The 26,252-nt window shown below is 61.6% G+C and overlaps 1 protein-coding gene across 1 annotated transcript; it reads right to left on the reverse strand.

The window, feature by feature from the left end:
- Window positions 1–6,200: 6,200 nt before the first annotated feature.
- Window positions 6,201–24,525, reverse strand: FASN (fatty acid synthase). Its single transcript, XM_072939908.1, has 42 exons — window positions 24,361–24,525; window positions 22,270–22,407; window positions 21,458–21,610; window positions 20,045–20,218; window positions 19,641–19,841; window positions 19,400–19,522; window positions 19,197–19,312; window positions 18,967–19,101; window positions 17,835–18,297; window positions 17,567–17,754; window positions 17,303–17,492; window positions 16,555–16,649; window positions 16,298–16,432; window positions 16,015–16,218; window positions 15,737–15,852; window positions 15,313–15,485; window positions 15,036–15,227; window positions 14,871–14,951; window positions 14,568–14,747; window positions 14,203–14,382; window positions 13,923–14,123; window positions 13,058–13,362; window positions 12,355–12,747; window positions 12,113–12,277; window positions 11,904–12,022; window positions 11,665–11,819; window positions 11,353–11,556; window positions 11,075–11,225; window positions 10,810–10,988; window positions 10,606–10,725; window positions 10,312–10,434; window positions 9,966–10,189; window positions 9,687–9,888; window positions 9,421–9,572; window positions 9,219–9,310; window positions 8,893–9,044; window positions 8,560–8,802; window positions 8,124–8,312; window positions 7,676–7,906; window positions 7,385–7,605; window positions 7,194–7,292; window positions 6,201–7,098 (listed from the first exon to the last, which is right to left on the reverse strand). Exons 2-42 carry the CDS (start codon window positions 22,394–22,396, stop codon window positions 6,709–6,711), a joined length of 7,536 nt encoding a protein of 2,511 aa, XP_072796009.1. The 5' UTR covers window positions 22,397–22,407; window positions 24,361–24,525; the 3' UTR covers window positions 6,201–6,708.
- Window positions 24,526–26,252: the final 1,727 nt, after the last annotated feature.

Here is a 26,252-nt window from a genome sequence, read left to right on the forward strand (position 1 = left end):
AATGTAAGTGGGCCATGCACAGGGGAAAAAAGTGGTTTGTAGAAACTGCCCTTGAGGGGGGCTCAGGTTTGGATTTAGCAGACAAAGAATTCAAAGCAGCTATTGTAAATATGTTCAAACAACAACAACAACAACAACAACAACAAAAAACCATGGTTAAAGATTTTTTAAAAATATGACGACAATGGCTCACCAGGTTGAGATTATCAATACAAAGACAGAAACAATTTAAAAAGGCCAATAGAAATTGAGTTGAAAAACACAATACCTGAAATGAAAATTTCACTACAGAGGTCCAACACCAAACGTGAACTGGGAACAGGAAGAATCAGTGAACTTGAAGGTAGATCAGTAGAGATCATCCAATCAGAGGAACAGAAAGAAAAAAAGCATGAAGAAAAATGAACAGGGTAGGAGGGTATAGCTCAGTGGTAGAGTGCATGCTTAGCATGCACAAGGTCCTGGGTTCAATCCCCAGTACCTCCACTAAAATAAATAAATAAATAAATAAATAGCGTAATTACCCCTTAACAAAAAATTAGAACATAAACGAACAGTACCTCAGAGACCCATGGGATACCCACAAGCACACTAACATATATATATCACACATACACATCCAGATAAAAGGAATGAGGAAAGGGAGCAGGAAAAAGTTTTTGAAGAAATAATGGCCCCAAACTTTTCAAATTCAATGAAAAACATTACTGTACATATCCAAGAATTTTAATAGGATAAATACAAAGATATTCACACCTGGACACACCATAGTCAAACTGCTAAAAGACAAACACAAAATCTTGAAAGTAGGAAGAGAAAATGACTCATCAGATACAAGAAAACTGCAATAAGATGAAAGATGACTTCTCCTAAAAAACAGTGGAGACCAAAGAGCAGAGGAGTATTTAAGATTTTGAAAGAGAAAATCAGGCAACCAATAATTCTACATCCAGCAAAACTATCTTTCAAAAATGAAGGCAAAACAAAGGCATTCCTAGATAAACAAAGACAGGGAGAATGTGTTGGTAGCAGACGTGCTTTACGTGAAATACCAAAGCGAATCTTTTAGGATAAAGGAAGTGACATCACATGAAGATAGAAGGAACAGTAGTAAAGGTCATTACATAGATAATTGTTTAAAAATGGTATAAGTATACAAAAATGGTACCAGAAATGGTGTAAAACTACACAATCACATCTCTCATGAGCACAGTTGCAAAAATCCTCCAGACGTTAGCAAACTTAATCCAGCAACATATAAAAAGACCAAGTGATATTTACCCCAGGGATGCAAGGTTAGCTTGTTACCCGAAAACCAGTTAGTGTAGTACACCATGTTACTATAACCACACGATCATCTCAATAGACGCAGATGACAAAGTCCAACACCTACTCGTGATTAAAAAACAACCTGCAACAAACTAGGAACGGAGGGAGAACTCCCTCAACTTGACAGCAAGAATCTACAGAAGACCCTGCAGCTTGTATCAGACTCAGTGGTGAAAGGCTGAATGCTTTTCTCCCGAGATCAGGAACAAGGCAAGCTTGCCTGCTCTTACCACTCTGACCCAGAATAGTACTGGCACTTCTGACCAGCATGATAAGGCAAGAAAAAGAAGTGAAAGGCATACGGATAGGAACAAAAGAAATGTTCACTGGCACGTAAGACCGGTGAACAGGGCACAGGGCAGGCTGTCTTAACGGAAGTCCCTAAGGAATCTACAAAAAATAAATTCTAACAAGTGAGTTCAGCAAGGCCAGTCCGGAAAACTCAATCATGTTTTTACATGCCGACCACAAACATGTGAAAACCGGAAGTTTAGGCACAATTCCATTTACAGCTGCTCCAGAGAAAAGTAAACACTTAGGCAGGGGTGGAACACAACCCATGCAAGATCTGCATGCGGACACTTACATGGTGCTATCCTTCTCCCCTCCCCTCCTTCCTTCCTGATGTTGGTAACTGGACACCTGATGAAATGGATAAATGCCTAAGACACACAGACTGCCAAAACGGACTCAAGAACAGATGTAAAATCTGAATAGATTTATTACAAATGGAGAGACTGAGTCACTATGTTCACATCATGGGTACCACACGGCGTTAAAAAGGAGCAACCTTCGATAGGAACAGCTGGCCTGGTCCTCAGGGAAACTGCTGAGCAGAAAAAGCCAGTCTTGAAAGGTATGTATGAGTCCACGTATACAGTGCTCTTGGAATAACATAATCGTGGAGATGGAGAGCAGACTAGAGAACGCCAGGGCGCGAGGGCAGCTGTGGTGGGGAGCACAAGGAAGCCTTGGGGCAATTCTGTCTCGACTGTGACGGTGGTTGTACACATCTACACGTGAGGTGACATCTCGCACAACCACACACACACACACACACACACACAGGAAGGCATGTGAGACCGGTGAAATCTGTCTAAGCTCTGAGGACTGCCTCAGTGCCAGTCTCCTGGGGTCTGTATTGCCCCATCGAGATGCAGGATGCTATCATGGGGGAAACTGAGGCGAGGGTTTACAGCACATCCTGCACATTGTTTGGCAAGTTTCTGTAAGTATTTATGTATTTTTTAAAGTTTTTTTTAACAAAGAAAGATAATTCACAATAGCCAAGGCATGTAAACGACCTCAGTGTCCACTGACAGATGATGAGAGGATGAAGAAATATGATATGGTGGGGAGGGTATGGCTCAGTGGTAGAATTCATGCTTAGCACGCACAAGGTCCTGGGTTCAATTCCCAGTGCCTCCATTAAGATAAATAAATAAATACACCTAATTACTTCCCCCCGTGAAAAAGAAAATGTGATGTGCACTGTCATTCAGCCATCAAAAGGGAACCCTGCGGTTTGCGACAGTGTGGATGGACCGTGAGGGCATTCCGCTAACTGACATAGCCAAGACAGAGAGAGAGAGACAGACACAGAACAGCCTCACTAGCGTACGTGATCTAAGAAAGCCAGACGCCCAGAAACAGACTAGACAGGCGCTTGCTGGAGCTTGGAGGTTGGGGGAAAGGCAGATGTTGATCAGAGTGTGCAGACTTCCAGCTGTAAGGTGAGATGTCCTGGGCAGAGGGTATAGCTGAGCAGTGGAACGCGAGCTTAGCATGCAGGAGGCACCGGGTTCCATCCCCAGTACTGCCAGTAAATGAATAAACAAATAAATAAACCTACTTGCCTCTACCCCCAAAAGAAAAAAAAAATTAATGAAAAAGGTTATGACCAAAATATTTCAGAGTCAACAGTGGGGAAAAAGGAGTCTCGGACTTTATGGTAACCAAAAAAACTTCAATTGAAAAAAAAGATGAGACATTCTGGAACCTAAGGTACTGCATGGTGACGGGGCAACGAGACTGCATTCATTGTACAGCTGAAAGTTCTCATAGTAACAGCAACAGAAACATGGTGACCACATGAGCTGAGAGATGTGGTAATATGTCTGTGTTCCGTCACCACATAAGATCACACAATATTCTATGTCAGCTTTGCCCCAATTGAAGAAGAAAAAAGAGGAGGGTGTAGCTTGGCAGTAGAACACAGCGTGCACGAGGCCCTGGGTTCGACCCCCAGCACCTCCATTTAAAAGCAAGCAGATAAATAAACCTAATTACCTCCTCTCGCCGAAAAATTCTTTTAAACTTACTAAGAAAAAGATAGCTAGTTTAAATTTGTTTGAATTTAAATAAATTCTTTTAGCGGTGTCTTTCAAAGAATAGAGATGATCCAACTTTGATGAAATCTAATAATTTAATCTCCTGTCTGACTGGGCTTTTGGGCGTCGCATCTAAGAACCCTGTGCCTAACCCAAGTCCACAAAGATCTTTTTCCTGTATTTACTCCTGGGAGTTCTGTAGTTTTACAGTTTACACATAAATCTACGATCCACTTTGAATTAATTTTTGTGTGTATTGTGAGGGATCACTCTGTTCTTTCGTAATCTTTTTTCCTGCAGATCCAGAGTCATTTGTCGAAGAGATGACCCTTTCTCCGCGGACTTGTCTTTGCATCTTGTACACACGTGGTCTGAGCAGCCCGCCTGCGCCGCTCAGTCTGGTGTTTTGTCACGGCCGCCTGAGCAGACTAAGGCAGCCCCAGAATATCTTATGTAAGTTGGATAATTTTGAACTTATTGAGAGTGGTTTCCTTACCAAAATTCTGAAAGACCTTGAGTAGAACTGGTCGTATTTTTAAGTATGGACTAGAACTTGCCATTCAGGTCTGGAATTTTCTTTGTGGAAAGGTTTGTAACTACAAATTCACTTTCTTCAATAGATGCAAGGGTGTTCAGGCTGCTGCTTCTTGACTTTGCCTTGTGTGGAACCTGTTCATTTCTGGGTTGTCCGATGGGCGCACAGTAGTTCATACTGCTTCATCAGCCCTTCAGTATGCACAGAATCTTAGTGACGCCACCCGTGTCGTTCCTAACATTATCGGAAATCTGTCTTCTGTTTCCTTCCAGCTCAGTCTGTTTTAAGGTTTGTAAATGACTGGTCTTCTCAGAGTAGCTTTTGGTTTCATTAATTTTGTTTCTTATTTGACTTTCACTCCAATACATGTTACTTCCTTTATTCTGCTGAGTTTGGGCCTCACTTTTTTTTCTCCTTAAGGTAGAATTTGAAACGATGAATTTGACTAGCGTCTTCTCTTGTGCCCTAGGCCTTTGGTGCTAGAGGCGTCCCCCAGGTGCTGCTTCGCTGTGTGCCACGAGCTTTGCTATGCTGCTTTCATTGTCGTTCACAATACTTCCCAATTACTCTTTTGATTTCTTTAACTCCTGGGTCATTGGAAGTACATTATTTGGTTCCTAAATATCTGAGGGTGTTCTAGAGAGTTTTTTGGCCGTGGATCCTGACTTTATTCAGTTGTGAACAGAGAAAGTATCTTACAGGAGTCGAGTTCCTTTGAACTGGGACTGCTTTTAGGACTTGGAATGTGAACTGTCGTGGCAAGTGTTCCTTGCAGATTTGACAAGGATCCTGCTGCTCTTGTGGGGTGATCCCTAGGTGTCGGGAAGATCAGATCAGTTGACTGTGCTGTTCAAGTCTTTCATAGCTTTACCGATTTTCCACCTGTTCAGTTATTGAGAGAGGTTTTGAAACCTCCAACTTTAACTGTGGACTGCCTGATCCTCCTTTCAGATCTGTAACTTCTGCTTACTGTAATTTGGAGCTGTCATAGGAGCAATGTTTAGGGTCCTTACACCCTTCGGATTGGTTTTTATTATGGTGAAGTGACCCTTTTTATCCCGAGTATAGCCTCTGTTCTGAAATCCACTCTGACAGTAACATACCTACTCCAGAAAACTTTTCACTCTGCTCTCTGAGGCTCATTCGTCTTGAGCACTTCCAGACCTTCATTCATTTGTAAGGCTGAATCATATCCATTATGTGGATGGACCACATCTGTACATTCACCTGTTTGTGAACACCTGTATTGCACCCACCTTTGAGCGGTTGTGCACGAGACGCTGCCGTGCACACGGGTGTAGGTGCACAAGAGCGTTTGAGCCCGTTTCCGATCCTTTGGGTTGTTAACTAGGGTGGGATTGTTGGCTCACATGGTAACTGTGTTGAGCTTTCTAAGGAACATGGACAGGCCCCTGGTCTGTCTCTGGGTTCAACACACCCTTCTAGAAGCCTAGCAGCAGGCCTGCTCCCCTGGCCCACCTCTCTCTGCTCCAGCTCACCTCTGCCATCTGCCCAGAAGCCCCCGGCCCAGTGGGTCCACCTCACCCCTGGGCTTGGAGGGGTTCAGAGGTCCAGGGGTCTCCCTGTGTGATGGTGTCTCCCCCGCTGGTCTTGGCCAGTTAAGGAACCACTGGCCTAGGTGTTACTGTGCAGGTATTTGGTCCGTGTGATTCCCACCTATCTGGTGACTTCAAGTAAAGATTACTCTCAATAACGTGGGTGGGTGTCCTCCCCTCAGGTGAGGCCCAGGAGAGAAGACTCAAGGGTTCCCTGAGGAATAAGGAATTCTGGCAAGGGGACCCTGGGGGGACTCCCACAGCTGCCACCAGACCCGTCACCCGCACCTGCCTGCTGCTCCCTGGTAGAGGCCCCCTCCCTCCCGAGCGTCCAGCCTGTCCTCTGGAGCCTGGCACTGCCAGGCACTGCCCCCGCTCCTGCCGGGAGCAGAGGGTGGCCCCCAGGCCCCAGTGCTGGCCCGGGATGGGGGAGGGAAGATGACTGGAGGCTGGAGCACACATACGGTTTAATCACAGGGAAGCTCCCGCAGGAACACTTCCACCGGGTTGGTGTAAAAATGAAACAGGGTCCAGATGTGTTTCTTTACACAGACAATTACAGTGAATTTCAAAATCTGAGCAGCAATCTGAATCAGGTTTCTTGAAACACGAACAGAGGAGCATGGGGGTGCCCGGTGCCCAGGGCTACTCTGCTCCCACTCTGCACTGTGGGCCCGGCCCCGCTGCTGCGCCCGCCTCACAGGGGGACCGACCGGCGCCCCCCGGCGTCGCAATAAATAGGAGAAGCGACAGAGACCGGCGCGGCAGAGCCCACGCAGAGCAGGATGCTCGGCTGGCCTGGCGGCTTGCCGACTCTTCACAGACCGGGTGGGTCTCCGAGTCGGAAGCTGGCGGCATGGCAGGTGGCACGTCAGGCCAGCGGGGGGAGTGGGGGGAGTGGGGGGAGTGGGGGGAGCCGGGGGAGCAGGGGTGGTCCCACCCGCAGCCCGACGGTGGCCTAGCCCTCCCGCACGCTGACGCGCGGCTCGGCCAGGGAGCTGTGGATGATGCTTAGGATGGATTCCAGACCGCTGCCCTCCAGCAGCGTGCGGTGGTCGCCCTCAATGACGTGCACGGACACCTTGCCGTCGCACACCTGGGACAGGTTGTAGTCGGCGCCCAGGTCCTCGCCATAGGCGCCACCCGTCTTGGCGCGCAGCAGCGTCACATTGCCGTGGTAGGTGGCCCGCGGCGTGTACTGCTCTGCAGCGCGCAGCTTGTGGTAGAAGGAGCACGCGGCGAAGTTGAGCGCACGGCGGTCCAGGCCCGCGTGGCTCTGCATGATCAGCTCCACGGCAGCCGCTGCGCGCTCCTCCAGGCCCCCGAGGGGCAGCAGCGCCTCCAGCACCTGTGGGGCAGGCCAGTGAGCCGCTGGAGCGGGTCGGAAGGCATGGCCGCGTGGGTCACACACAGCAGGACCTAGCCCCCGCCCCGCGGACTCACCCTGCCATGCTCTGCGTCCATGAACTGCTGCACGAAGAAGAACATGGCCTCGGCCTCGGCCTCGGCCTCGCAGCGGGGGGTCAGCTTGGCACGGTAGCTCTGCAATGGAGGAGGGGTTGCTGCAGCCGAGGCTCAAAGGCCAGACTCCAGTCCCCGGCCCTGGCCCAGGGGTGTGGGGGTGCTGCCTTCACCTGCGTGTAGGCCAGCACGAAGGAGTGCGAGCCGTCGAACAGGAAGAGGCTGTGGTTGGCGGGGGCGGCGCTCTGCTGGGCCTGCAGCTGTGAGCACATCTCGAAGGCCACGCAGGCCCCGTAGGAGTAGCCGGCAATGCGGTAGGGCCCCTCAGGCTGCACCTGCCTGATGCACTCGATGTAGTAGGCGGCCAGGCTCGGGATGCTGTCCAGCGGGGCAGCTGCGGGGACAGTGTGAGGCTCAGCTCTGGCCGGCCATGTCCGCCACCCCCGCCACAGGTCCTGACGCACCTCTCGTGCACTGCAGGCCGTAGGTGGGGATGCTGAGCTTGGCAGCCAGGTTGTGGAACACAGCGATGGAGCCCTCGATGGGGTGCACCAGGAACAGGGGCCTCTCGGAGCTCTGCACCAGGTTGAGCTGCGTCAAGGTCGGGCCCTCAGGGTTCACCAGCAGGGTGCTCAGGTTCAGCTGGGCCTGCTGCTGGGCGGAGCTGTCCTCCTTGGGGGTGGGGGTCGCCAGCTCTGCGAAGAGGGGCAGATACCAGGGTGGGCTGGGGCTGCAAAAGGCCCACCGCCACACACGGACACGTGCATGTGCGCGCGCACACACACAACACACAAAGGACTTGGGCTGCTGGTGCCAGGCGGGAGGTGGGTAGGGTGCACTGGGACCCCACTGAGCGCTCTCAGGACAAGCCCTGACCTGCGGAGCCCCAGGCTGCTTTGGGAACACACGTACCCTCAGCTGTGCCAGCCTGCGAGGAAAGCTCCTGCAACCTGCGGAGAGTGAGTTGCTGGACTTCCCGCATGGACAACACCAGCTCGCGCTCGCGCTCCAGTGTCTGGCGCACCTCCACAGACATAAGTGAGTCCAGGCCCAGGTCCGCCAGTGAGCTGTCCAGGTTGACGGTGGCGAGGTCACGGATGCCTGGGGAGGGGTGCTCCGTTGGCAACTGGGGATGGGCTCCAGGTGGGTGCTGGCACCCTGGTGGCTGGGTCTTCCCAAGCCCCCATTACCACAGTCACGGCACGAGGCCCCCACCCAGCTCTGCACAGACCACATGCGTGTCTCTGTCCGTGAGCAAGCAAGCACATCCCCCTCTACAGCCAGGGAGGCCGGCTCGGGGGAGCCTGGAGCGTCTGCTGAGGGGGGGGGCAGCAGCGAGCTCCCTCACCCAGGATGTGAGCCACGGCCTTCACCAGATCCTGCTGGCTGCTGCCGTCATCATGGGCTGTGGCCTTCTTGGCCAGCACAAAGCTGCTCAGGACTGGGTAGGGCTGGTTCAGGAAGAGATCCAGCACCTCCAGGCAGGAGGCGATGCGCTGGGGCAGCGTCCCGCCAATGACCGTGTCGTTGGTGCCCAAGGTCTCCAGGATGATGCCCACGTCACCAACGGCGCCCCACTGCACGGCGAGGCCTGCAAGCGATGGTGGGCCGGGGCCGGTGAGCAGGGGCAGGAGCGGGGGTGGGAGTGTGCAGGAGGCGGGCAGGCGGAGGGCAGGCCCACCTGGGAGGCCATCTTGCCGGCGCTTCTCGCAAATGCGCTCCATGGCAGAGTTGGCGAAGCCGTAGTTGCTCTGGCCAGCGTTGCCACGCCCGCAGCTCACGGAGGAGAAGACCACGAAGTAGTCCAGGTCGGGACACGCCTCCCGGGTCACCCTGTGGGTTCTCGAGTCACCCCCAGCCAGCCACCCCAGCCCACCAGCTGACGAGCCCGGGACCCCTGCCTGCCCACGGAACCGCCCCCACTTCCCAGACCCTGTATGTCCTGGCCCCTGGCCGGCACTGGGAGTGCCGTGTGGGGGTGGGCGGGGAGGGCGGGACGGGGCCCACCTGTCCAAGTTCAGGGTGCCGCTGTACTTCGGCTTGCTGACATCCCGGAAGAACTCGGGGGTCTGGTTCTCTAGCATGGCGTCTCTCAGCACCTGCAGTGAGGGAACCTTAGCACCCGCCCAGCTCCGAGGGCTTCGGAGGGCTCTGCCCGGGGGGCCCGTCCCTGGGCAGCTGGCTCCAGCCCCTCCAGAGCTGTCCTCACCATGGCCAGGTTGAAGACACCCCCCACAGGCCCGAGCTGCACAGCCTCAGCGATGAGGTTCTGGGCACCGTCCGGCGAGCTGACATTGCTGGTGGACACCAAGACCTGCACGCCCTGGTGTCTCCACGCATGGATCTGCCTGGCCTGGTAGCCTGTAGGACGCGAACAGTGGGTGGGTGGATTAGGGCTCTGGCCCCTGAGCCCAGACACCCCATGAGGACACAAGGACTGGCTGACAGGGACCCCCTTCCCACTGTCCGGCTCACCTGTGCGGATCCCGGAGCGGGAGGTCAGCACCAGCTTCTGGGCCCCTCGCAACACGAGCCACTGGGCCAGCTCTAGGCCAAAGCCGCCCAGGCCCCCTGTGATGACGTAGCTCTTGTGGGCCAGGCAGAAGGTCCTGGACAAGGCCGCTGTTGGGGTGGGCCTGGCCCCCTGCACCACTGCTTCCGGCTCCTCTTCGTGCACCTGCGGCCCAAGCAGCATCCCTGCTCATGCCCTGCCAGCAAGGGCTGGAGCCGGGGCGCCTGGGGTCCCCTACTCACCTGGATGACCACTTTGCCAATGTGCTTCCCCTGGGCCATGTAGCGGAAGGCGTCCTCCACTTGGGTCTTAGGGAACACGGTGCACTGGAGGGGCTGCACTACGCCCTCCTGGATGCCTGCCTGCAGCAGGGCCGACACCTCCCGCCAGACAGGTGAGTTTCCCTCAGTGATGGCATCCAGCAGGATCCCGTGGAAGGTCACGTTCTTCAGGAAGACGGCCATGCCTGGGCAGGTGGTGGGTGGGGGCTCACCATTCATGGCTCACAGCCCACCCTGCAGACCCCATGCCCAGTCCCTCAGCCCCCTGCCCATCCGGCCACCCACCAGGCCCGCTGCCTGGCCTCACCCAGCGGGTTGTTGTTGGAAAGGTCGAATTTGCCGATTTCCAGGAAGCGGCCATGCTGGGCCAGACACCGCACACTAGCCTGCAGCTTCTCCTCCGCCAGGGAGTTCAGGACCAGGTCAGCACCTTGGGGCAGGGGTGGGGCAAGGAGGTCCTCACCGTCAAAGCTGCTGCCCTGCCACAAGTCTGAAGCGCCAGACTTTGTCCCAGCCTGGCCGGTGGGTGGGGTGGGGTGGCTGGGGCGGGGCGGAGCGGGAGGCTAAAGGATGGCCGACAGTGAGTGCTGGGGCCGCTCACCCTTCCCGGCCGTGTGCCACAGCACGTGCTGCTCGAAGGACGTGTCCCGGGAGTTGGCAAAACTGGTCTCGTTGAGCTGAGGGAACCTGGCCTGGAGGTATGCCTGCTTCGCGGCTGACCCTGGTGGGGAGAGGCGCCACTGGTGAGTCCAGGCTTCGGGGGCCGGAGGGGCAGCCGCGGCTCCGGGAAGGGCTGTGGGCTTACCCACGGTGGTGAAGACGCGGCAGCCTAGGCTGAGGGCGATGGCGATGGCGGCCTGCCCCACGCCGCCTGAGCCAGAGTGGATGAGCACCGTCTCCCCGGGCCGCACCCGCCCGCGCACCACCAGCGCATAGTAGGCAGTGCTGTAGACAACCGGCACAGAGGCCGCCTCCTCCAGGGTCCTGCGGGCACAGCACAGGGGTCAGCTCAGGCCTGGCCGTGGCCACATCCGTGCGGGGCCCCAAGGTCACTGCCCAGATCCACTCACCAGTTGGAGGGTACGTCCCACAGGCTGTACTGGGGCACCAGGATGGAGGTGGCCAGGCCTTTGGCGGACACCAGCCCCATCACACGCTTGCCACTGGCATCGCGACCAGAGAACTCCATGCCCAGCAAGCAGTCCTGAGCCGCCCGCTTTCCTGGGACAGATGGTGGGTGAGTCCCAGGTCTCCCCGGGAGCGTCCGAGCTTCCTGAGCACGGCGGGGTCAGTGCCCGCCCCAGGCCCCGGCCCTGCTGCTCGGCCCCCCGCGGCGTGCTGCCCCTACCTGGAATGGCGTCAGGGGAAAGCTTGCCCGTCGCCAGCATGATGTCTCGGAAGTTGAGGGAAGCGTAGTAGATGGTGCAGAGCTGTACGCCAGGGCCAGGAGGCTGGGCATGGCGCAGAGGGGAGCAGACCCAGCGGATGGAGGAGAGGTCCCCCCGGGTAAGAATGTCGACCAAGGCGTGCTCTGTCTGCTCCTCTGGCTTGTCTGGAGGGTGACAGGAAGTGGGGCTGCCACAGGGTCCCCCAGCCCTCCCCTTCTCAGCCCAGCCAGCCGCGAGGCGAGGAGTCTGGTGGGGGACATCACGGGGCTCACCCTGCTCCAGCGGGAAGTGGTAGAAGGCCCCCCAGGCCCCGTCCCGGTAGACGTTCATCACCAGGTCTCTCTGAAGCACCTTCTGCAGCTCTGGGGAGCCTGGGTCGACCTCAGGGATGGGGGATGTGCTGCTGAGGTTGGATACCAGGATGCACCTGTGGGCAGCCAGGCCAGTAAGGGGAGGCTGGGGCAAAGGGGCGGGGCAGGGCGAAGGGCACGTAGCTCAGCTGGCATCTCACCGAATCCGGTGCCCGCCGGGCTCTTTTCGGAGACATTTCGCCATGCCCACGACACCCGAAGTGGTGCAGCCAGTGGCCATCAGCCACACGCGCTGGGAGGAGGAGTCAGCCAGAATGTTCTGCAGGATGAGAGGGAGGCTGGTTTCTGGGAGGGTCCCCAAGCCCCAGGCATATGGAGCTAGGTCAGCCAGGCCTGGGAGGGGACTGACCTTCAGCGAGTCCACCCAGCGGAAGCTGGTGTCTTCCACAGGCAGAAAGACTGGGCTGGCCTGAGGGGCCAGCCGGCGGCACAGGAAGAGCACGGAGCCGTAGAAGGACCTCTTCAGGGCCACCAGGTGCAGGGATGCCCCAGCAAACAGGCCTTCCCACTGGTCCTGCATGTGTGGGGTGGTCAGTGCTCAGCTACCTCCAGCCCTGCCCCACTGCTCCCCCTCCGGCCCCGAACTCGCACCTGGCTCAGAAGGCCCTGCTGGCCTGGATGTGGCTCAGGGCAGGTGAGGAAAGCGACCGTCTCCCCGAGGGGGTATCCTCTGAGCAGGGTGTGCAGCAGCAGGAAACCGCCCTCCTTCAGGGTGGCTGCCATGTTGCCGAGGGCTGTGGCTGGGTCGCCGAGGGCCGCCAGGGCGCAGTTACACACCAAGAGATCGGCCGTGCCCAGGCTGCTGGGGGCCGGGTCCATGGGGTCCCACTGGCCCTGGATCACGTTGTGTTGCTGTAGCTGGGCCTGGGCAGCCTCCAGGGCCTGGGGGTGGCGGTCAGTGACCGTGTAGTCCAGCTTCACCAGGGGCTGAGTGCTGAGCAGCGCCGGGATGCGGGAATATAGTTGGCCGTCAGCAGCCAGCACCTGGGGTGGAACGGCTTCCTGGATCAGCTGCACTGGGCAGACAGCCCCACCTCGGCCGGGCGCCCCCAGAAGAGCTACCCACTGATGCCTCTGAGGCTGCTGGCCAGCGCCAGTGCTGCCCCGTCCACAGCACCCCCAGGGCCCACCTCAGTCCCTTCCCTGCCCCTTCCCCTCCTGGGTCTGGGCAGCCTTGGCACCACCTCAGGTTGGACGACCTCATGTCCAACAGGCCCTGGCCCTCCTTAGGTTTCGGGGCCGCCTGCGTCTGGGTCCGCTTGTGCTGTGCCTGGCTGCTGTGCTCAGCACCCACCTCTACCACCTTCATCGTGAGACTGGCCACGTTCTCCAGGGCAGTGTCCACACACGCCTTGAGCGCCGGGGAGTCGAGGAGGCCACAGAGCAGGGGATCGTCGCACAGCAGGGGCCTCTCCCGGGCCAGCACCTGACCCAGCTCCAGCTGTAGGTTCCCGTTGAGTTGTAGCTGGCAGGCGGTGGCCAACAGTCGAGGCAGGCCCTGCTGTGGGGCCTCTCGGGGGGCCTGGGCCCCGTCCAGCCCAGGCACCACCATCTTCAGCCCCTGCTGGGCCACCTTGCTCTGCAGTGCCTGTGCCAGCCCTGGGCAGGGAGAGACAGGGCTAGGGAGGAGCCTCAGCTGAGCTTCCCGAAGGCCCCCAGAATCAGGTGTCTGCTTGGAGCAGGGACTCGGTGGTGACTCAGACTCAGTACCCAGCCTTGCCCGCTGGCAGCAGAGGGACAGAGTGGCAGCCCAGTCCTCGGGGCTGGGAACTGGCATCAGCCACTGGGACCGCTGGACGGGCAAAGGGCTGTGAGGGGCCCTGAGGCAACGGCTGCTGTGCCTCCCACCCAGGACAAGGCCCTCAGAGGCTGGGTTCCCCAGACAGCGGATCTGGTGCCCTAACATCCCAGCACCCCCTTCAGCACAGGTGTGAGCCCTCTGCAGGGGGCTGTCTCACGCCTGGGCAGCTGGCTGGCGGCACAGACAGGAGGGCCACATCTGTCCTCTATGTGCCCTGGGTCCCCTTTGAAGACTGCGGATGGTTAACAGTGAGAGGCAGGGAGGTGGCTGGCGCCTGCTCTGGGTGGAGGGGACCAGGTGACGAGCTCCCCGTCTGAGGCTGGGGCCCAGGGATGAGGGTGGTCAGCGCAGCCCTCACCCCTGCATAGCTGCAGCTCCTCCTGCAGGGCCATGTTCCCGGCCAGGCACCCGCCCTCCACGTAAGGCGTGAAGCAGAACTTCTCCAGGATGGGCGAGAGCTGCTCCTGTCGCCGAGGGGCCGTGGAGGAGTGGACCCGTGACATGAGGACGCCACCAGCCACTACGCTTTTCACACACTTGTTCACCACCACGTTGGCCACTGCGGGGGGACATGCTGGGTGAGTGCGGGCAGCGCCTGGTGCAGAGACACTGGAGGGTGGGGGCCAGGGCTGGGCTACCTTGGGCCTCGCCCTGCAGCGTGTACAGCTTCTGCCGGTGGGTGGTGGGGTCGATGAGGATGGCGGTGATGCGAGTGGGGAGGCACAAGCTGTGCGAGCCAAGGCCCAGGACGATGATCTGTAGCATGGTGTCCAGGAAGGTCACCCAGTTCTCCCTCCACAGCAGCCGGCCTGAATTGCCTGGGGCGGAGGGGCCGTCAGCTCGGCCAGCCGGGGTCTCTCCCATCCCCAGGCCCCGACCAGGGGTGCCCCTAGTGGCTCCCTCCTGCCCACTCAGCCCTCCCTCCGCCTGGCCCAGGCAGCGGTGCGCTCGTGACGCACACTCTCAGGGGCCAGGGGGGCCCCCTCCCAGCCCTGCGCCGCACCTTCCAGGCCGGCCTCCAGGATGCCCTGGAAGTGCGGGCCGTAGTCGTAGCCACACAGGCGCAGCTCCTTGTACACGTCCCCCAGGCTCAGCCGGAGCGTGGGCACGGGGTCCGCGGGGTCCACACTATCCCGGCTGTCAAAGAGCTTCGGGTTGGGGTCCTCCCACTGGCGCACCTTCCCTGTGGGCAGAGGTGGCAGGAGAACCTGAGGGTGGGGTGGGCTGGGCCGGGGTGGAGCAGCCAGGGCCTATCTGGAGCCCCTCGCCAGAGACCTGTGGCCTGGCCAGACGCCCCCCTGCTCACCGCTCACGATCAGGCTGCCGTTATTAGACACCTCGAAGGCGTGGGAAGCCTCCAGAAGCCGCACCTTCAGGGGCACAGTCCCTGTGGGTAGCAGGGTCAGAGATCAGCAGCAGGGGTCAGCGGCCAGCACTCCCGCCCCTTTGGCCCGAAGGCTGCCCGCCTTACCTGTCTTGGGCAGGATGGTGGCCTGGTACAGCATCACGTCCTCGAACACCACAGGTACCTGCTCCATGTTTTGGTCCAGGGCTCGTGCCAGTGTCTTCCAGACCAGGCACAGGTAGCCGGTGGCGGGGAAGATGACACGGCCGTTGATGCAATGATCCACCAGGTAGTGGTCGGGGGACTCGGGGCCGGTGTCTGTGGAGGCCTGAGCCTCAGTGCCAGTGCCCAGTGGGGAGAAGTCGCCCCCCGCCTGCATCCTGCCCGCCCATCCTGCGCTCACCTATGTTGTAGACAGTGGCGGAAGAGCAGCTGGAGCCGCTGGGGAAGTCTTTGGAGGCAGGCACGTCCCAGGTCTGGCTGTGGTCCCACTTGATGTGGGGGGAGATAAGAGGAGTCCCCCGGGGAGCCGGGAACTCCACAGGCGGGAACAGACCATTGGGTTTGACGTCGATGCTGGAGAATGGGGGAGGCGTGAGAGGCACACCTGGTCCAGGACCACCCTGTTAAACCCACTGCTGACCCACTGCCAACTGTTCTCCCCTAAGACCCCCAGAGATGGCTGAGACAGGGTCGAGCAGGGGCCACAGAAAAGGGGTGAAGGTGGCTGGGCACCCCACAGGCCCACTTCTGGGGACGATCTCCAGGCCAGCCTGTGCCCTGGTCAGTGAGGGGCCTCAAGGGTCCAGCACAGATGGAGGACACACCCCGTCAGGTGGAGCCGGCCCATGTTGCTGAGGAAGAACTCCAGGTTGTCCTTGTGGTCCTTCTTCATCAGTGGGAGGATAGTGCAGCTGGACTTCAGGCCACGCTTCAGGATGGCCTAGGGAGGCAGAGACCGGCTGGGCTTCCCTCTGACAGCTTCCTGCCTGCCCCTGCCTGCCCCCACCCTGCCGAGGCCACATGGAGCCTGACCACCCTGTCTCACCCCAGGCCCAGACCCTCAGCTTCTCCTCCAACCAACCCTCCTCCCCAGCGGGCGCACCTGCAGCAGGCCATGGGGGGCGATCTCCAGCACCACGGCGTTCTCGGGCACGTGCCTCAGTGCCTCCTGGAACAGCACAGGGCTCACCATGTTGTTGACGTTGTACTCGGCCGAGAACGTGCGGGCCAGGCTGCCCTGCCACTGGGCCTCAGGGATGGAGGTGCTGAGCCAGCGCGCGGAGCGGGGCCGCGGCTCCCGGATCACCTGAGTGCACAGCCAGGTCAGCGGGAGGGAGCTCGGCCCACACCCTGTCCGCCCAGGAGGCCTCTGCCAGGCAGCCCACCTTCTTGAGCGCCTGCAGCAGTGTGGGCGCAATGGAGTCCATGAAGTAGGAGTGGAAGGCCATGCCGCCCGTCCGCACCTCCTTGGCAAACACGCCCTCCTGTTTTAGCTGCTGCACAAACTCAGACATCGTGGCCTGGGGGTGGGGGGCGGGGCATTGGACGAGCAGTCTTAGGCCAGCGCCTGGCTCCCCGTGCAGAGCTCACCCTGAGGGACTGGAGGGGATGTGGGGACCACGCCTCGCCTCCCAGGGCCCACCTGAGGTCCTGAGATGGTCACTGTGTCCTCGGAGTTGTGGCAGGCGGGCACGACGCCAGGGGGGCAGCGCTGCTTACATTCCTCCCAGGACAAGCCTGGGGGCAGAGACAGCCTCAGAGGGTGGCCGTGGGGCCTGGCGCCCCCGCTCCCCAGGCCTCCCCACAGGGAAGATGCTGCAGTGGTGGCCCTAATGGCAGCCGCAGAGTGGCACCTTCACAAGGCACTTCGGCCCCTGCCATGTCTGCTCTCAGGCGGAGGTATCATTACTGCCGTCCCATGTTCTGATGCAAAGGCTCCACTGCCCGCCTCACTCTCCTGCCAGCCCCTCAGGGCAGTGGCTTTCGTGAGTCCCCTCCTGTCCTCAGTCCCGCCTGCCGGAAGGCCCACTCCTTCCCCCAGGGTTAGGTGCCGACAGAGAGGAAGGCGGGCTGAGTCACCCAACACCCTGACTTCATCAAAACCTCACAGCTTCTCGTGTGGGGGGAGGTTCTCATCCCACAAGTTCAGCTCAGGACCAGGTGAAAACCACTCTGCCCTCTACTAATGTCTGTGGGTGAGTGTGCCAGGCACCAAGGCCATCCAGGGCGCACCTGAGCAGGCCGTCAGGGTCGCTCTCACCCCACAGTGATGACAGCAGCTGGTGAGTCACCCTCAGGTCCCTGCCTCTGCCCAGGGCCGATACCCACTCCCAGGGAGACCCTCGGGCCTGTGGGCAGAGTGGGGCGGGGGAGCACAGGGTGACACCTACCTACAGCTGCCATGGCCCCTGGCGGGATGTTGGCCTCCTTAATGCACTGGCCCCTCCAGTAGGCGGAGAGGACAGCCTCCTCCTGAGACACGCAGCCGTCAGCGTAGCCACAGGCCAGCTCGCCCAGGGAGTGCCCAATGATGCCGTCTGGCCGTAGGCCCATAAAGGTCAGCAGGTCTATGAGGGCGATCTGGGGAGACAGGGCACGCGTCACGCTAGCCCAGCTGCCCTGCCAGCCCCCTCAGCCCTGGCCCCGGAGCGCACCTGGATGGCAGTGAGGCTCACGAAGGCGTGGACGATGTCGTCGAAGGTGGCCTCGTCTGGGCTCTGCAGCAGGCCCGACACCTGCAGCCCCAACGGCTTCACGGCCTCGTCCGAGCGCAGGATGGAATCACGGAAGCTGTCCAGGCGCATGAGGCTCAGCCCCATCCCGCGCCACTGCGTGCCCATCCCTGTCCCAGCGAGAAGGGTCAGGTGTGGCCTCGCAGCCCTGGCCCCGCGGCCCTCGGGGATGGCCTGGAGGTGGGCTCACCAGAGCAGATGAACCAGAGTGGGCGCTGGCCAGCCGGCACCTGCTGCACATCCTGCGGGCTTCCCTCGCCGCCCAGCACGGCATAGCCGCGGAAGGGCATGGCAGCTGGGGGGGCAGCTGCGATGTCATTGAGCATGCTCACGAAGGCCAGGTTCTGGTGGTGCCGGAGGCCCTGCTCCAGCAGGGCCTGCACGGCCTCGAGGGTGCGCCCGCTGGCCTGCAGCAGTCGGGGCAGGGCAGCGTGCGGGGCAGGGGGAGGGGGTGGCTGGGAGTTGGGCCGGAGAATGACATGCACGTTGGCGCCCCCGAAGCCAAAGGAGTTGATGCCTACATTGCCCCCGCGGACGGGCAGGGGCCGGTCCACCACCTGCAGCCGCCTGTCCTGCAGTGCTGGGATGCTGGGGTTCGGGCTGTGGAAGTGCAGATTGGGGGCCCAGAGCCCGTGCTCCAGGGAGAGCAGCACCTGTGGGTAGCTCGCGATCAGAGGACCCTGGGCTCCCTGCCCTGCTGGCTGGGGTGGGATTCAAGCACCCTCCTTCCTGAGGGCCCTCTGAGGCCACAACATGGTTCTGCCCGCTGCAGTGGCCGTCCTTCCCCTGAGCCTTGCCCTCCCCAGTGCAGGGCCCTTCCTTTCTCCGACCCGTTCTCCACCTGCAGCCTTGCCACCTCCCAGCCTGGTTGGTTGTGGGTCTGGACACAAAGGCTCCTCATCCAAAGCCCCCTCAGCCAAACCCCACCCCTGGTCCAGATCCAAGAGCTACAGATGGGTAGCTGGGGTGGCCCAGGGAGCCTGGACCACCAGGAAGCCCCTGCCACCCCCAGAAGCCAGAGCGGTGGTGACCTGGTCTCCCCACAGGCCAGCAGCAGATCAGGAGGCCGTGGGGAAGGATGGGCCCTGGGGGTGCGCTGCCCTGTTGCTTGCCTGCCCCTCTGTCTGGGTCACTTGTGGAGCAGGTGCTGGGCAGGACATCTGAGCCAAGGAACCAGGGCAGGGACTGGCTATACAGGTGCACCCTGCTGCCTAGGCCTCGGTGACCCACACCCCATGGCAGGGCCCGTGCAGACCCTCCTGCTATTGGATAGCTGGAAGCTGAGGAGGCAGGGGCAGGTCGGCCCCAGACCCGCCACCTACCTTGGCCAGTGCTGCGAGGCCGGAGGCAGGCTCTGGGTGCCCCATGTTAGACTTGGTGGACCCAATCAGCAGCGGGTCCTGGCGGGTGGCACAGAGGGCTCGCACAATGCTGTTCAGCTCCTGGGGGTCACCCACCTGTGGGGGACCTGGGTGGTCAGGACTCCACCGGGAGCTACTCCACTGGGCGCTGCTCCATGGGAGGCGTACGCGGGGCCGGGCAGGCCTCTCACCTTGGTGCCGGTGCCGTGGGCTTCCAGGTACTCCAGCGACTCGGGGCCCAACCCAGCCGGCTCGTACAGGGAGCGGATGAGCTGCTCCTGCACCTCCCCGGAGGGGAAGGTGATGCCTGTGGGCGGGGCCAGGCTTCAGCACACCGTGGACCCTCACCGCCTGTAGCCCTGCCGCCCCACCCCCACCCCGGCTGAGCTCCCACCTTGCTCCTTGTAGCCGTCCGTGTTGGTGCCAGCGTTGAGGATGGTGGCATACACCCGTCGGGCCAGGGACTTCTTGGTCAGCAACATGGCCACCACGGCCTCTGAACGGCAGTAGCCGTTCCCTGGGGGCAGAGGGCACCTCAGGCCGAGGGGCTCGGCCGACCCCAAGCCCCACAGAGCTCGGGCCAGTGTCGAGGGAACCTGGGGTCGGGGTGTGTCCTGTGTCCCCCCTGCCCCCACCTGTCTTGTCGAAGGACTTGCAGGTGCCCTCGGGGCTGAGCAAGCCCAGCTTCAGGAACTGCAAGGAGGTGTTGGGCTTCAGCAGGATGTTGATGCCGCCCACGATGGCTGCGGGGCACTCCCCGCTGCGGATGGCCTGGTAGGCATTCTGCAGGGCCATCAGGCTGGAGGAGCAGGCTGTGTCCAGGGAGACGCTGGGCCCTGCGGGCAAAGGCACAACGCGGGCAGTGGGACCCCACCCCCAGCTCGGGGCCCTGGCTGCTTGAACAAGCGCCTCCAGCCTGGAGCCCAGGACACCGGAACCCTGGCCCTGCAGGCCTGCTGGGCAAGGGGAGGCCAGAGTGTGGAAGGGCCGTGGCCACCCCCCGGGAGCCTGAGGCCCAGAGGGCTGCGTGAGCACCCACCTCTGAAGTTGAAGAAGAAGGAGAGGCGGTTGGCCATCATGGCACGCTGGCAGCCCACCATGCTGTAGCCCAGGAGTGTCTCCGGGTCCCGGCTCAGAGCCTCTGAGGCCTCAGAGCCGCTCACGCCCACCCAGACACCAGTGTTCGTCCCCCGAAGGGAAGCCGGGTTGATTCCTGTGGGAGGCAGAGGTCAGACCCAGAAGCTGTGTTGCGCCCAGCCCGCCAGCTGGCTCTGGAGGGGGGGGGTGCGGCCTCCCCTCTCTGGCTCGGGTGAGGAGGCTCCATCCAATTCGACTCTGATGGGGCCAGGGGTAGGGCAGGGAAGAGAGAACAGAGCTGCAGCGGGGTGGCCAGCCCAGGTGGGGCAAGAACAGATAACCAGGTCACAAGGAACTGGGTCTGGGGTGGGCGGGCTGCCAGGTGGGGCTCTAGGCTCTGGGTCAGGCAGCAGCGGAGACAGCCAGAGGTGGGGACAGAGGGCAGCATTGTCTCCAGGCTGCTCCCCTGGCCCCTGGCATTGTTGGCAGGGTCTGGTGAGCCCCAAGGGAGGCCTGCCCTGGGATGGGCCAAGATAAGAAGACAGAGGAAGACAAAAGCCGAGTGTCCAGGCTGGGGAAGGAGGGAGGAACACTGGCCAGCCCCCGGGGAGCGGCATCCAAGGTCTCTGGATAGGGCCTGGGAAGTGGGAAGACTTCCACCCCCACTCACCAGGGTCCTCTCCCCTCCCTGACCCCCCACCCCCCAGGCAGTGCATGTCCATGTCCGGTCACGCTCAAGGGCAACCCCAGGGGCTAGCCAGCACCTGCTGCAGGACCTGCAAGGCCAGGTGACCTCCCTGCCAAGCCCGGGTGGGAGTGGGCAGGCCCCAGGCTCCTCTCAGGGCTGAGCTCCGGCCGTCCACCTGCTGAGGGGTCACACCCCCATGCCCAGCCTCCCCTCTCCCACTGGCCAGGCCTTCTAGCCCCTGGTGCCCCTGGGACAGGTCTGTGCTGTGGGACAAGGGACAGCTGGCTCGAGGCACTTGTCTGAGGTCAGACGTGACCTGGCAGAGGGGAGGGTGGAGGACAAGAGTCTGGGGCTGGATCCTGCCTCCCACTCTGCCTGGCACCCTGCCCTCGCCCCCAGATCCGCTGTGCAACCAAGAGGAAGGAAACTAGGGCACCAAGGCAAACCCAGGACACCTCTGGTGTGCAGCTGGGAAGCGTGAACTGCCTGAGGCCCACACCTCCCCAGCGCCTCAGGCCCAGACCAGGGCTGGGCAGAGACACGTGCTCCGCCCCTCCTCAACAGCTTGATGTCAGGGACATCCTGCTACGAACGTGTGTTACTTTGAGAAGCAAAAAAGGGATGTTTCCCAGAGAGGGCGGCCAGTACCCTGAGGACAGAGCCCTCAGCAGCCTTCCGACGACCCACCTCCATCCACGATGGCCTCGTAGGTGACCTCGAGCAGCAAACGCAGCTGGGGGTCCATTGTGTGCGCCTGCTTGGGGTGGACCCCGAAGAAGGAGGCATCAAACCGGGACAGGTCCTTCAGCTTGCCTGACCGCCGGGGCAGGCCGTATAGTCCTGTGGAGCACACGCAGGTGAAGGGGCCACCCTGGGATGTCACAGTCCCGAGGGGTGGGCGGCAGACCCCAGTGCAGAGCACCTTGGGGACAGTGCCACTGGGGACCCTCCGCCTGGCCTGATGCTGGCCCAGCGGCTGAGGCCAGGCCAGGCTCTGCCACACTGACTCACATCCCGTAGATCAGGTAGGGCTACTCTGCGGAAGAATGTGCTGGGCGTGAGGGAGTCAAGCCAGCTTCCTGGGAGAGCCTGATAGCTTATCTGACTGCCTGGGACATGTGGGCCGGCCAGGCTGGCCAGGCTCTGCAGGGACGAGGTGGTGGGCGGTGGGGCCAGAGGTGCTCACCCACCTGGCCGAGCCCTGGCTCTGCCCCCCGCAGCTCACCTAGCTCATCTGTGAGATGGACAAACTGGCCAAGGACGACTCTCAGCCTCCTGTGGCCTGCAGCCCAGTCTCCAGCTCCCTCACCCAGGCCAGGCCTTCTGGTGCCGTCTCCAGGGAGAGCCCGCAACGTGGCCTTTCCTTGGGTGGTTGGGTCTGCAAGTGGGACTGGGGCTAACGCCTGAGCAGGCCTGTGCTGGTGGCTGGGAGGCTGTGTCGGAAGCAGCAGTGAGGGGAGAATGTCCTGAGCAGGAGGGGAGCCCCGGGCCCCACTCACCTGCCTTCCACCGCCTGTCATCGTCCGTCACCATGTCCACACCGCCAATGAGATTGGCCCAGAACTCCTCCAAGTTCTCTGACTCGGGCAGCTTCCCAGACATGCCAGCGATTACCACCTCCTCCATGGCTGCTCTCTCTGCAGGGAGGGCGGTGTTGGGGTCTGGACCCTCGCAACTCTGCTGCCCCTCCCCCTCCCCCGGCTTCCTGACCCCCCAGGGCACCTGCCTTCCTCCATCTAGCCCATCCAAGGGTCTGAGGGCAGCAGTTCAGAAAGCCCCGAGACTGAGAGCCACATGGCCAGCCCCTGCGCTGTGCGCCAGCCCGGATGGATGCCTTGGGTGAATGGAGTGTGCCGTCGGGGGGGAGGGAGGGCCACTAGTGCAGCCTGCCTGCACCTCTCACTGGGAGCGTTGTGTTCTCTGGGCCTTGGCTCTGGCTGGCCTGGGATGACCCCACCATAGCCCTGCTGCCCTGGGCCCACCCCAGCTGGCTGCTTCGACCACCTGCTGAGGCACTCCTGGAAGGGGGACTCACAGTGGGAGGCCGGCAGGGCCAACCCAGAGAAGAGCCCAAACCCCTCTGAGGATGGGCCCACCCGGCTGGCGGTCAGTGAAGAGCTGGCCCAGGGAATCCACCAAGAAAAGGAGAAAGGGCAAATGTTGGGGGTGGGAGGAGCACCCACGATACCCGGCTGGCGCTGCACTCAGAACCCAACGCTGCCTTCCATGCTGGGGCCATGGCTTGGGCACTGCAAGGCTTGGACGGGCTCTAGGGGGAAAGCTGTCCCTCCCACAGTGGCAGATCCAGCCAATATGGCCCCTCCAACCTGCAGAACCACTCCTGGTCAGGTGCCAGGTTAAGTGCTGGCCAGACCCATGCACCTGCACAGGTGAGGCCTCAGGATTCTGCTTGTCTACCTTCACACAGCCTGCCTGACCACCCTGGCCCAGGTCCCCCAGGTGCCAGAGGGAGCCTGGGCTAGCCTGAGCCTGTGGGTCCAGGACTGGGGCTCCTGTGCAGCCCCTGAGGGAGAGGGCAAGGCCAGGGTTGGTCCTGCCACTTCCGCCAAGGCCCCAAGGCCTCATAGCGCTGGACACGGAGACGGGTGGACTCACCAGCCGCCGGCCCTCTCAGGGTCTCTCCGAACAAGGAAGAGTACAAGCAAGTGGAGACAGCGCCTAGTCCTTGGGTGGCCTGGTGGGCCTGCTGTCCCCGCAGAGAGGGAGCTCCCTCCCCCAGCGCTGAATAAAGAGCCTTTTGCCGGCCCAGAGGCACCAGCTCGGGCTCGGCTGCTTCCTGCAGAAAGCGCCGGCTGTTTTCCCCTATTTGCTATTCACTTGGAGTCCCGCGAGGCAAGGCAGAGGGGTGGAGACCCCTACAGCGCCCAGGGCCTCCTCTGCACCACCGCGGAGCTCCAACGGGCGCCAGCCGCTCTCCCCCTAGAACTTCGGGGGCTGCAAACGGTGCCCACGTGGTGGGGAAGCCACCCCCCTCCGGCCCGCGCCTCCTCTGCCCTCCCTCCTTTCTTCTCTGGCCCTCGGGTTGGCTGAGACTTGCCTATACGGCACCTGGAGTTAGGGGGATGTCGCGGGTGAAGGGGGTCGTTGGCCCAGCCTGAAAGGAGGCTCTTGTGGACGCCTGGAACCGGCTGCGCACCGGGCAGCTAGGGTTCCTACAGGCCCTCAAGGGTCCGCGGCTGCCCGGCCCAGCCCAAGACCAAAATGGCTGTTCGCGGTGCTTCGCGCTGCTTCCCGGCGTCCGCCCCTCGCCATCCGCCCACCTGCCCCGCTGGGCCTGGGGCGCGGCGCGCAGGCCCTTCGCCACCAAGCCTCGGACGCCCCGTGGGGCTTGACTATCCAGACAGGGGGCTCGGACCCCGAGACCAGAGCAGGCTGCGAGGGGTGATCCCTCATCACACGCGCACCAGACCACGCGCACCCAAGGCCTGAGGATGCGAGCCAGCGGCGCTTCCCCCGCCAACGCCGGATCCCGGCTGCGCCGCCCCGGTCCTCGACCCTGGCTGGGCTTTCGGGCCCCAGGACCCCGGTCCCTGGCTCCCAACCCGCAACCCCGGCCGGGCCGCTCGTACCTGGTCTGGGCGCGGGCGGCGGTGCGGGCGGCAAAGGGAGAGCGAGGATGGAGTGCGCCGCGGAGAGGAGGCCGGGCCGCTGCCGTCTCTCTGGCTCCCTCTAGGCCCGCGCCGGCGCTATTTAACCGCGGCCGTCCCCGCGCGGACACGCCACATGGGCTGACAGCTTGGCTGCGCCGCCCAGGCCAATGAGCGTCTGGGCTGCGCCCCGGGATCAGGCGCGCCGCCGCCAGTGGGGTGATGCGGCGCGCTGCCGCCAGGCGCCGGGACCGTGCGCGGGGGCGCGCCCGGAAGGGGTGCTGGGCTGGGGGGCCGGGGCGGGGGGCGGGGCGGACGCGGCGTCACCCCCGCCCTCCGACTTCCGTTCCGCTCCCCACGCCTCCCGGGGCCGCCCCCAACTCCGGGGCCGAGGAGGCCACGTGTTCATGGCCCGCGGGGGAAGCGGGACGGGTCGTGCTCGGGCCACTTTGGGGTCACTCTGAGGGTCATACTGGGGCCACACTGGAGGCCGGACGGACCCTTAGGCGGACGGACTGACAGGCCCGTGTCCCGGCCGCGCGGAGCCGGGCCTGGGCGTGGCTCACTCCGCCACCGTAGCCAATCGGGGCCCGGGGGCGTGCGTGCTGACCCAATGGCAGCGCTCGAGTGGGCGTTGCTAGGCGATAGGGTGATGGGACGGGCCGCTCTGGGCGCTTCGCCGGCCGCCGCCGGGCCAGTGCGGTTGTTGACCTGGCTGAGGGCGCCCCGCGCGGGGTTACTGCCGGTCACCGCAGCGCAGCGCGGACGGTCCTCCCTGCCCCGCCTCCCAAATTTGCGGGGCGGGCTCGGGAACCAGTGGAGAAGATCCTGGGGCCGGGCCGGGCAGGGGCCGGGGGGGCGCACCTCCGGCTCCCCCGAGGCGGCCGCGGGGACAGGGCACGGCCATTTGGCGAGGCGGCTCTGCACGGACACCTCTCGGTGTGATTTGAACAAAGGAGCCTCCCTGGGCAGAGGCACTCGCGCGCGCACGTGGCCACTAGCACTCACGGGCCCCACACGCACCAGCAGAGGCCCAGCCCTTCGTCTCGGCTCATCCGCGCACCCTCCCTTGTAATTCCCTTCTCAAATATTTGCCGAATTTACAAAAAAAAAAAAAAAAACCCTTAACTTGCAGACCAAAAAGAAACAGACGGCCGGCCTTGGGGTCACGTGAGAATCCAAGAAGCCTGCCCTCCTAGCTTGGCGGCCACGCCCTGCGGCGCCCTGGCTCCCTTCTGGGCCGCAGACAGACCCTTCCCAGGCCAGAGGAGCCCTGGCAGGTCCCTGGGGCCGGCCCGCAGCTTCATTGTCATGATCTCAAACTCTGTAGCGCTCCTCGCCCTGCTCCCTGGCAACCCCTTCCACCCTGCCCTCCGGAGCTCAGGGATCATCAACGGAGCAGGGCACTGGCCAGGGGCGTTGAGGAACAGCACAGAACCGGTCTGGCACCAGAACCCAGAGAACACGGTCACACCGCACACACACACCCCACAGTGTCCCCCCCAGGCTCCCAGGTAGGTCCCAGTGGCAGCTCCAGCCTTCGCCTTGGCTTGTCACTGGGGGCCGCTGATTCACACACTGGGACGAAGGGCAGGATAGGAAAAGGGAAGAGAGGGCCCCGAGGCCCCACAGCTGAAGTGCTGTCCTGAACAACGTTTCTGTGGGATTTTCTTCTCCTTCCAGGACTGTGCTGCACAGATACCCCCAGCTCTTGGTGCCTTAGACTGTCCTTGGCTCGCCTCCTGCTGGTTGGTGGGGCTCTGCTCACTGTAGCCTGCCTGGGGCCCAGGTGACGGGGGACGGTTCTGGGCTGGGTGGCTGGGATTGAGAGCCAGGCTGGAACCACAGGGGGCTGGAGACTCTCGTGGGCTCTG

The sequence above is a fragment of the Vicugna pacos genome, chromosome 16 (assembly GCF_048564905.1).
Source record: "Vicugna pacos chromosome 16, VicPac4, whole genome shotgun sequence".
NCBI lineage: Eukaryota > Metazoa > Chordata > Mammalia > Artiodactyla > Camelidae > Vicugna > Vicugna pacos.